General features: G+C 40.0%; 1 protein-coding gene across 2 annotated transcripts in view; it reads left to right on the top strand.

Moving 5' to 3' along the window:
• usp6nl (USP6 N-terminal like) overlaps nucleotides 1-11,390 on the top strand; it is a 200,431-nt gene that overhangs the window by 174,302 nt on the left and 14,739 nt on the right. For both annotated transcript variants that reach the window (XM_043714082.1, XM_043714083.1), the window contains one exon: nucleotides 4,673-4,825. In XM_043714082.1, the coding sequence (XP_043570017.1) occupies nucleotides 4,673-4,825 (153 nt within the window). The remainder of the gene's footprint in view (nucleotides 1-4,672; nucleotides 4,826-11,390) is intronic.

Below are 11,390 nucleotides of genomic sequence, written 5' to 3' on the forward strand. Positions count from 1 at the left end.
TGGAAATGTGTTGCTGGAAAAGCGCAGCAGGTCAGGCAGCATCTAGGGAACAGGAGAATCGACGTTTCGGGCATTAGCCCTTCTTCAGGAAGAAGGGCTAATGCCCGAAACGTCGATTCTCCTGTTCCCTAGATGCTGCCTGACCTGCTGCGCTTTTCCAGCAACACATTTCCACCTCTAACTATAGAGTCTCCTATAACTAGCGCTGTCCTCCTCTTCCCCCTTTCCCTTCTGAGTTTTGGTTTTGGTCTTCACTGCTCAATCAAGCCACTGGAAATGACAGAAGCAGGAACCAAGCTGAATCTTCACTCTAGCTGAGGGTTCTTTTGGGATAGCAATGGCACTTCACAACTTTGTTTAATATGAGGTAATTCAAGTTCAAAGATCAAATCTGTGACATTCTAGCCTTACAAATATTAGTTATAAAACAAAAATAATTATAGCAGGTTAATTGTTAGACATTGACATTCAAGACATAACTATTAATAAAAGCACAATACCGTGGATACTCAAGGTCTGAAATAAAAATATGTGCTGGAGGAACGATATCTTGGGTGGGGGGGGGGGGGCGCGGAGAAACAAACAGGAGTAAGCGGAATAGATGGTTAAAGGTTCCTGAAATCAAAAGGCAAAGGGAGTGCGAAAGGTATTACAAAAGGGATATTGGGTGAAAGATATAGCCAATACAAATGAGATGTTGGGGGGAGGAAGGATGGGTGGAGGATATAGCTCATGGTCTGCAGTTATTCAACTCATTGTTGAGTCCTGAAGACTATGATGTGCCTAAGTGAGATTCTGTTCCTCCAGCTTACATTGGTCTTTGCTGGATTATTGCAGCAAACCTGAGGCAAAAATGTTAGTGTGCGGACGAGATGGTGTATTGAAATGACAAATGAAGGTTGAAGTTCTTCTTGAGAACAGAGTTGGAGATATTCTGTAAAGTGGTTATCCAACCTGCATACTGTCTCTGCCAGTGTAGAGACTGCACTGTGAGCAGCTTATTGAAAAGTAATTGAAAAATAGTAGATTGACTTGAAAAAATTGTAAGTAAATCACTCCCTCACGTGGAAGGTTTGTTGGGGCCTTAGCCAATGAATAGAGAGGATTTAAAGAGGCAAGTGTTGCATCTTCTGCGATTTCATGGAAAGGTGCCATCGAGGGATGAAGAAAATTTGAAAATGGAGGAGTGGACTCGGGTGTTGCAGAAGGAATGGTCCCTGCAGATCCCTGACAAGAAGGGAGGGGAAGACTTATTTGGTCGTGGTATCCTGCTAGAGATGGTCGAAATCACAGAATGATTCTTCTAAACGCAGAGACTGGTCAGCTGGAAAGTGAGGGCAAAGGGAATCTCTGTTGTCCTAAGAGGGAGAGAGGGGAAGAATGAGAACAGAAGGGCAAGAAATGATCAGAATCATTAGAGAAGCAGAATGTGAGGAAATGTAGTCAAAGTAATTGTGGAAGTCAGTGGGTTTGTAGTGGACATGAGAACAACCTATCCCTGGAAATTGGATCACAGTCAAGGAAGCGAGAAGAGTCAACAGGGACCAGCTGAAGGTGAGAGAAGGATGGAACTTTGAAGAAAGGATGATTAAGTTTTCCAATTCCAAATATGAGTAGAATGCAGCTGGAAAAAGGGAGAGGTCCTGTGTAAGGCTGCAACAAGGAACCCACATAGCCCACAGTGACAGGCATAAACATGGAAATAACTAGAATGGGATCCATGCGGGTACCTATAGTCACATCATTTTCTAAAAGTGAGGTGCATAAAAGGAAAAATTGTTTAAAGTGAGAATGAACTTAGCCAAGCATAGGAGTTTGGTGAATGGGAGCGAATAAGATTACCTTTCAAGGAAGCAAAAGAGACCATCTGATGGGGTAATGGAGACGTAGAGGAATTACAAAATCTTGTTAAGGGGAGACAGTTGTTGCAAAGGAGAGTCCTCTTGGTCTTAGCTTTATAAAGATATACAGCACAGAAACTGACCTTTTGGTCCGACTCGTCAATGCTGACTAGATATCCCAACCTAACCTGGTCCCATTTGCCAGCACTTGGCCCATATCCCTCTAAACACTTCATATTCATATACCCATCCAAATGCCTTTTAAATGCTGTAATTGTACCAGTCAACACCACGTCCTCTGGCAGCTCATTCCATACACGTACCACCCTCTGTGTGAAAAGGTTGCCCCTTAGATCCCTTTTATATCTTTACCCTCTCACCCTGAACCTATGCCCTCTAGTTCTGGACTCCCCCCACCTTAGGGAAAAGACCTTGTCTGTTTATCCTATCCATATCCCTCGTGATTTTATAAATCTCTATAAGGTCCCCCCTCAGCCTCCGCCACTCCAGGGAAAACAGCCCCAGCCTATTCAGACTCTCCATACAGCTCAAATCCTCCAACCCTGGCAACATCCTTGTAAATCTTTTCTGAACTCTTTCAAGTTTCACAGCATCCTTCCAATAAGAAGGAGACCAGAATTGCATGTAATATTCCAAAAGTGGTACTGGAAAAGCACAGTAGTTCAGGCAGCATCAGAGGCGCAGGCTGCTGCCCTGAACTGCTGTGCTTTTCCAGCACCACTCTAATTCAGAATCTGGTTTCCAGTATCTGCAGTCATTGTTTTTACCTATATTCCAAAAGTGGCCTAACCAATGGCCTGTACAGCCCCAACATGACCTGCCAACTCGTTTTCTCAATGCTCTGACCAATAAAGGAAAGCATAACAAATGCCTTCTTCTCTATCCTATCTACCTGCAACTCTACTTTCAAGAAACTATGAACTTGCATTCCAAGGTCTCTTTGTTCATCAACATCCCTGAGGACTTTACCATTAAGTGTATAAGGCCTGCTCTGATTTGCTTTTCCAAAATGCAGCACGTCACATTTATCTAAATTAAACTGCATCTGCCACTCCTCAGCCCATTGGCCCATTTGATCAAGATCCCGTTGTAATCTGAGGTAACCTCCACTGTCCGCTACATCTCCAATTTTGGTGTCATCTGCAAACTTAATGAGACCTCCTATGTTCACATCCAAATTATTCCTGAAGAAGGGCTTTTGCCCGAAACGTCGATTCTCCTGCTCCTCGGATGTTGCCTGGCCTGTTGTGTTTTTCCAGCACCACATTTTTCAACTCTGGTACTCCAGCATCTGCAGTCCTCACTTTCTCCAAATTATTTATGTGAATGATGAAAAGAATGGACCCAGCACCGATCTTGTGGCACACCACTGGTCACAGGCCTCCAGTCTGAAAAGCAATCCTCCACCACCACCCTCTGTCTTCCACTTGAGTCAGTTCTTTATCCGAATGACTAGTTCTTCCTGTATTACATAAGGTCTAATCTTGCTAACCAGCCTCCCTTGAGGAGCCTTGCCAAACACCTTATTGAAGTATATATAGATCATGTCGACGACTTCAAAGAACTCAATCAAGTTTGTGAGACACAACCTCCCATGCACAAAACTATGCTGACTATCTCTAATCAGTCCTTGCCTTTCCAAACATTGTAAATCCTGTCCCTCAGGATTTCCTCCAACAACTTACCCACCACCGATGTCGGGCTCTCTGGTCTATAGACATTTGCTCTTTCTATCTCCACAGATGCTGCCAAACCTGAAGTTCTGCAGCATTTTCTGTTGTTCTAACATACTTAATAGTTTGGTTTTTGTAATATGCTGTTGCATACAGCTGTATGGACCAAGAAGGTCTAAACCTCAATTTCTGGTCTGTTTTAAATTTCCTATTTTCACTGAGATCATTTGTAGAAGCACTAAAACTTGCCTTGAGAAACTGTGTAATTTGCTCAAGGTCTGGTCCTTAGAGCTATGCTTTGACTCTTCCCTGGAAAAACATGGATATCTGATAGATTGAACATTGGATATTGCCCTGTAGTTGAGCAATCACTTGAAAAATACACTGTTTAAGATTGCATGTTTTTTACTATGTACATGGGATGTATATATTGCTGATTAGGCCAACATTTATTGCCCAACCCTAATTGCCCTTTTAAAAAAAAATGGCAGTAAGCTGTCATCTTAAACTGCTGCAGTCCTTCGGTTATACAGACACCACAATGTTTTTAAGAAGAGAATTTCAGGATACTGACCCAGCAACAATAGTCCTAAGTCAGGATGATGTGTAGCTTGGGGTGGAATTTGCAGTTAGCGTTGTTTAAATAAGCCTGCTGTTCTTCTAGGTGGCATGGGATACACATTTGGAAAGCACTGTAGTGTCAGTGACCCCTCGGAGAAATACTGGAAATCTGCTGTTCCTAAACAGCCATAATACTATTTATTTTTTCTCCCTCACCTAAGGGGGAGCATAGGAGGAGGGGAAGAAAAATGTATGTCAAGCAAAGAAACTACGAAGTACATAAGTGCAGGAACACACTGTGGCACAGGGTGGTGAAGTCTATATTTGTGTTGGTAATTTTCCAATATGATCAGTTCTCTATTTCTGAGGTGTAATTAAGTTATGAAGCAAAGACAAAATGTTTTATTACAGGAAAGTTAAAGCTGAGGAAGGTTACAGCAGAATACATTTTTTATATATACAGAATATATTGCTTCCTCAATTCATTGAACAGAAAATAGTGACTAAGTCAGAAATCCAAAGAAGAGAGAAGAAAATTTCTTCAAAATAGTAAAATAATTCTGTTTATTTTTGCAGAGCATTTGATAAAGTTATCAATGGAGGATCTGATAGAATTTCTGCAGGAGACTTTGGCCAAGGACTTTTTCTTCGATGATGACTTTGTTATAGATCAGCTGCAAAACTCAATGTCTGAGTTGAAACGTAATAAACTGGACTTGCCACCAGCAGGTGAGATTTTCTGTATGGCCATTACTAATAAAAATCACTTTTATCTTCCTTTAAAAAGATGAAAGAAATCTGATGATTTTAGGGAAAGATTGTTCGTGTTTGTTCATGTATAGGTTTCTCTGATTTCTGTTACTTTAATTCTTCTGATCTCTTTCCTGGTGTTGGATGTTTAAAAAAAAGGATGCTCATATTCACTTGACCGAAGTAATCAGTAATGTTCTTGCACGTTACTGAGTTGCACCTTTTGCAAACAGATAAGAAGGATCTTAGATATTCGTTAGCAATTGACTGGTCTTTCCATTCGTATGTTTATGGAATACTGAATGGAAAAGCTAAATTGAAAGGGAGCATGATAATAGAAATGATTTAGAAGGTGACATCTAAGAGGCCTCATGAATTTCTGCAGTGCGTCTTATGGATGGTACACATTACTGCAACTGAGTGTCAATGGTGGAGGGACTAGATGCTAGTGGACATGATGCAAATCAAGCAAGCTGCTTTGACCTGGATGGCGTCAAACTTCTTGATTATTATTGGAACTGCACTCATCCAACCAAGGAGGGAGGATTCTAGCGCAGTCCTGACTTGTGCCTTGTAGATACTGTACAGGCTTTGGGAAGTCAGGATTTCAGATACTCAGTGAGGATTTCTAGCCTCTAATCTGTTCTAATAGTCACTGTATTTGTTTGGCAAGTCCAGGTGAGTTTCGGGTCAATGGTAACCCCCAAAATGTTAATAGTAGGTGCTTCAGTGGTGATAACGCCATTGAATGTCGGAGGGAAATGGTTAGATTGTCTCTGTTTGGAGATGGTCACTGCCTTCCATTTGCATGGCATAAATGTTACTGAGCTGGAATAAATTGAGCTGTTCCTTTGGGTCATTGCACATTGTACTTCACTGGTTTTGACAATAGCAGCTCAACCATTTATTGGATATTCTAGTTCATGTGCTTTGCATCATGTTATTTGTTCTATTTTAACTGTATTCCTTATAACCCGAAATGACAGAGAATTACTTTGAGTTCTGCTTAACCATTAAATCTTATTATGTTTCTCTGCTGCATTCCATGAAATAAAGAGTTTTTCAGCTTTACTTAGTAAATGCTTGCTGAATTTCTGGATCTGTCTCCTCCACTGCTGCCTTGAAATCAGTCAAAATAACGAAAAAGAAACTGAGTAAACATGAATATATCATCGCCATTATTAAATTCATGACAAACATATTAGACATTATACAAAATCAACTTGCTTTTAAGTCAGCATGCTCAGTTGGTAAATAGCTTTTCTGAGTTAGTTCATTTGGACAGCATCTTTAATAATGGTAAGGGCTTGAAAGTGGCATTTTTAAATTGTATATAAATTGAATAATTATGTTTGTTTCAATTATTTTTAAAATGTTTCCAACAGTGTCATTAGCATCTATTGATTGTCAGCTTTTTCATAAATTGACCTTGGACATAAGTCTGAAAAGTATAGTATGGTTAATTGGTCACTGAATTTGCTTGAAAAGGTGACTAATTACAGAACTTTTTCAGGACTTGTGCATAATTTAGGTTCTTGATTTCAAAAGGTATAATTTTATATTATCTTTGTGAAACTGGGTTTCCATATTGATAAATAAAGAATGTAACTCTTTATGCTAACTAGTCTATTCCTCCTCCTCCTCCTCCTCCTCCTCTTCTTCCTCTTCCTCTTCCTCTTCTTCCTCTTCCTCTTCCTCTTCCTCTTCCTCTTCCTCTTCTCTAAGTCGTCCAGACCTTTGACGGGCCATCCAGGATCGAGGAAGGGTTGGAAGGATTGTGGGCCATCCCTACACTATGTGCAGACGGTCCCTATTCAAAGCTTAGAGAAGGGAACTGCTAACCTATTTCTATAGATATAATTAAACGTGTTGAGAGGAGCAAAGAATTGCTTTGGAGAGATGGTTTGGAGACTGGAGTTGAGAGTAGGATTGGTTATCAAAGCTTTGTCATGTATCCCAGATTTCCAGAAGTTATTTGACAAAGTGCCATGTCATACGTTATTTTGGATAATAAAAGATCGTGGTTTAGGGACTTGTGAAGAAAATGGAGTCAGGATCGTTAAATACTTTTAAGGCAGAGATGGATAAATTCTTGATAGGTAAGGGAACAAAAGGGGTTACCAAGAGTTTAATTGGGACTGTGAAATTCAAAACACAAACAGACCAGCTGTGATCTTATTGAATAGTGTAGCATACAGAGGCGCTGGAGGTCTGCTTCTCTTTCTGTTTTGTATGTTCATATTCCATTCAGAAGTATAAAGTTGGTGTCATTCCTGAAGAAGGGCCTGTGCCCGAAACGTCGAATCTCCTGTTCCCTGGATGCTGCCTGACCTGCTGTGCTGTTCCAGCAATAAAGTTTCAACTTTGATCTCCAGCATCTGCAGACCTCACTTTCTCCTTAAAGTTGGTGTACAAACTTAACAAAATTAAAATGTTTAAAGGAAAGGTAAGAGTTTCGCCTGAAACAGTTTTTGGAAGCAAATTTAACCATCTAAGGACATCTCCTCGCCAAGGTATTTTGAACTTAAGCGACACCATTTAAGATCCAGTACATTTCAATTTTGTGACATTGTCTGCTATAGGGAACATCCAACTGCCATCTTTTTTTATTTACCCATTTGTGCCTAGCTATATTGTTGTGTGTGTACATCCCTACCTCATTGGAATTGACACTGCAAGTTAAGTTCTTTGTTTTCATACAATCTGAGTTTTAAACCATGTGGAAGACCAAATTTTGGAAGTAAGCTGGTAAAGGAGTGTATTTTTTTAAATTATTCATTCATGGGATACAGGTATCATTGGCTAAGCTAGTATTTATTATGTAACCCTAACTCATATTTAAAAAATGACGACGAACTGCAATTCATTTGATGTAGCTGTAATCACCATGCTCTGAAGGAGTTTGTAAATTTTGAAGCTTCAAGTGTGAAGGAACCGCAGTGTAGTTCCATTTCAGTTTATGAGAGACTTGGAAGAGAACTTGAATGTGAGTGCGTTATAATGTGCCTGTTAGTTGTCCTTTTAGGTTGCAGATTTAGAAGGTTTGTTGAGTTTCTGTATTACATCATATTGACAGAACACACTGCCTGTGGTGGAGAATTTAAATGTTAAAATTGATGGTGACGTGCAGGAGATGCCAAGGCCCAAGGAAAGTTACTAGCCTAGTATTCCAGTGCAATGCAAAAATGAGTGTCGAAGTTTCAGAACTTTATCAATGCACACCTTTTCAAAACTAAAGACTTGCAATGGGCAATCAGTCTTGCCCCAAAAATGAATAAATCATTGTTCCAAGACCATAATGTATGTAAATATGGCATGTATTATGTTCTTTGTTGAGTTTTGTTTTGAAGAGCTGAGATCAAGAAGTTATTACTTAATTGCATTACCCTGCAGTTTATAGTATGTTAGTTGCAAACATTCACCTGCTATCAAATGCTTGGGATAAAGGATATATTGGGCCGGTAAGCCAAATATTTAAAATATTGGATGTTTTAATACAATATCTGGAAAAGTTTTGATTTCTGAAATGAAAGTTATGTTAACTTCTTACAGGCTGCAATTCTATTTGGAATTGGTACTCCAAGCCATTGTTCTGAAACTAATGCAGGCAGAACATCCACCTAAATTGCTTAACAATTTATATTCTGTTGAGAATTCTAATTGGTTAATATGGCTATTAAATTACAAGACCTCTGAAATAATCAAAAGTGTAATGTTTTTGCCTTAAATATGTGGAATGACTGAGAATATTTTGTTGGCTTAGTTTATTTATTGTCAGCGTGTGACTGTTGTACAATTTAATACTGAAATAAGGTTTGAAATACAGTTGTGATGATTGTAATTTAGTCCTTTTCCAGTAGATGACAGGAAAGTTTGTCCATCTGACCTTGCTAACAAAAACAATTGAATGACAAAAATGTTTACCTGCTACTTTATTTGATATATTTACTACCAATGATGGGTTTCCAACTTGCTCTCTGCATTCTGTATTAATCAAAACCACAACCTAACCGATTTGTTATTCAGGGAATTGATGAGACAATATCTGAAGTAATGCATACAGTATTGGCAATCCTATTTAGGATTGATGTAAAGGAACAATGTAAATGAGTTAGAAGCAGGTTGGTGAAAGATTACGAGACTAAAACCTGGAATGGATGGCTTTTATCCAATGCAATTTAGAAGAGCAAGAGGTAATTAGATTGAAACATATAAGATCCTTAGGAATTTTTATAGGGTGCAGATGGTTAGCATGTTTCCCCTTGTGGGGAAAATCTGTGATTAAGTTCATTGCTTTAAAATAAGGGATTGTCCATTTAAGACGGAGATGAGGTGAGTTTTTTTCCTCAGATGTTTATGTCTTTGCAACTCTCTTCCTCAGAAGGTATTGGAAGTAGAGTCCTTTGAATATATTCTAGGTAAACTAGTGGGAATTTGAAATCTTTGTTTTCCTAAAAGCACTTGCTGTTTTTTCTTTTCCACTTTTTTTTAAAATAAGGTAAAAATCACCAATCTACATGTGGGATCGGGTGATTTTTTTTCTCTTTAAAAAAACTCATTAAGAAAAGAATGTGGGAGCCAGACCGAATGTGTAGGATGAAATATATTGACTACTGTGAAGGAGCTGGAATTCGGTAGACTGCAAGAACTAGGCTTCCAAGAACTATTGAAGTTGTCATCAACTTCATGTGCCTTAATATGGACTAAAGAAATCTTCCTACACCGTTGTTAAACATCGAACGTTACAGTGCAGTACAGGCCCTTCGGCTCTCGATGTTGCGCTGACCTGTCATAGCAATCTGAAGCCCAATTAACCTACACTATTCCATGTACATCCATATGCTTGTCCAATGACGACTTAAATGTACTTAAAGTTGGCGAATCTACTACCGTTGCAGGCAAAGCATTCCATACCCTTACTACTCTGAGTAAAGAAACTACCTCTGACATCTGTCCTGTATCTATCACCCCTCAGTTTAAAACTATGACCCCTCGTGCTCGTCGTCACCATACTTGGAAAAAGGCTCTCCCTGTCCACCCTATCTAACCCTCTGATTATCTTATATGTCTCTATTAAGTTACCTCTCAACCTTCTTCTCTCCAACGAAAACACCCTGAAGACCCTTAGTCTGTCCTCGTAAGACCTTCCCTCCAAACCAGGCAACATCCGAGTATATCTCCTCTGCACCCTTTCCAAAGTTTCCACATCCTTCTTATAATGTGGTGACCAGAACTGTACAGAATACTCCAAGTGCGGCCACACCAGAGTTTTGTACAGCTGTAGCATAACCTCATGGTTCCGGAACTCGATCCCTCTATTAATAAAAACTAAAACACTGTATGCCTTCTTAACAGCCCTGTCAATCTGGGTGGCAACTTTCAAGGATCTGTGTACATGGACACTGAGATCTCTGCGCATTTACACTACCAAGAATCTTATCATTAACCCAGTACTTTGCATTCCGGTTACTCCGGCCAAAGTGAATCACCTCACACTTGTCCGCATTAATCTCCATTTGCCACCTCTCAGCCCAGCTCTGCAGCTTATCTATGTCTCTCCTTCGTCACTATCCACAACTCCACCGACCTTAGTGTCGTCTGCAAATTTACTAACCCACCCTTCTACACCCTCATCCAGATCGTTTATAAAAATGACGAACAGCAGTGGACCCAACACCGACCCTTGCGGTACACCACTAGTAACTGGACTCCAGGATGAACATCTCCCATCAACCCACCACCCTCTGTCTTCTTTCAGCAAGCCAATTACTGATCCAAACTGCTATATCTCCCACAATCCCATTCCTCCGCATTTTGTACAATAGCCTACTGTGGGGAGTCTTATTGAACGCCTTGCTGAAATCCATATACACCACATCAGCCGGTTTACTATCATCTACCTGTTTGGTCACCTTCTCAAAGAACTCTAAGGTTTGTGAGGCACGACCTACCCTTCACAAAATCGTGCTGACTATCCCTAATCAAATTATTCTTTTCTAGATGATTATAAATCCATCTCTTATAACCTTTTCCAACACTTTACCAACAACTGAAGTGAGACTCACTGGTCCATAATTACCAGGGTTGTCTCTACTCCCCTTCTAAATAGGGGAACCACATTTGCTATCCTCCAGTCTTCTGGCACTATTCCTGTAGACAATGACGATTTAAAGATCAATGCCAAAGGCGCTCTGCAATCTCCTCCCTGGCTTCCCAGAGGATCCTAGGATAAATCCCATCCGGCCCAGGGGACTTATCCATTTTCACACGCCGCAGGATTTCTAATACCTCTTCCTTGTGAACCTCAATCCCACCTAGTCTAGTAGTCTGTATCTCAGTATTCTCCTCGACAACATTGTCACTTTCTGGAGTGAATACTATCAAAAAATATTCATTTAGTGCTTCCCCTATCTCCTCTGACTCCACACAACTTCCCACTACTATCCTTGATTGGCCCTAATCTTACTCCCGTCATTCTTTTATTCCTTAAATACCTATAGAAAGCCTTAGGGTTTACCCTGATCCTATCCGCCAACAACTTCTC

This window comes from Chiloscyllium plagiosum, chromosome 23, assembly GCF_004010195.1.
Source record: "Chiloscyllium plagiosum isolate BGI_BamShark_2017 chromosome 23, ASM401019v2, whole genome shotgun sequence".
Taxonomy (NCBI): Eukaryota; Metazoa; Chordata; class Chondrichthyes; order Orectolobiformes; family Hemiscylliidae; genus Chiloscyllium; species Chiloscyllium plagiosum.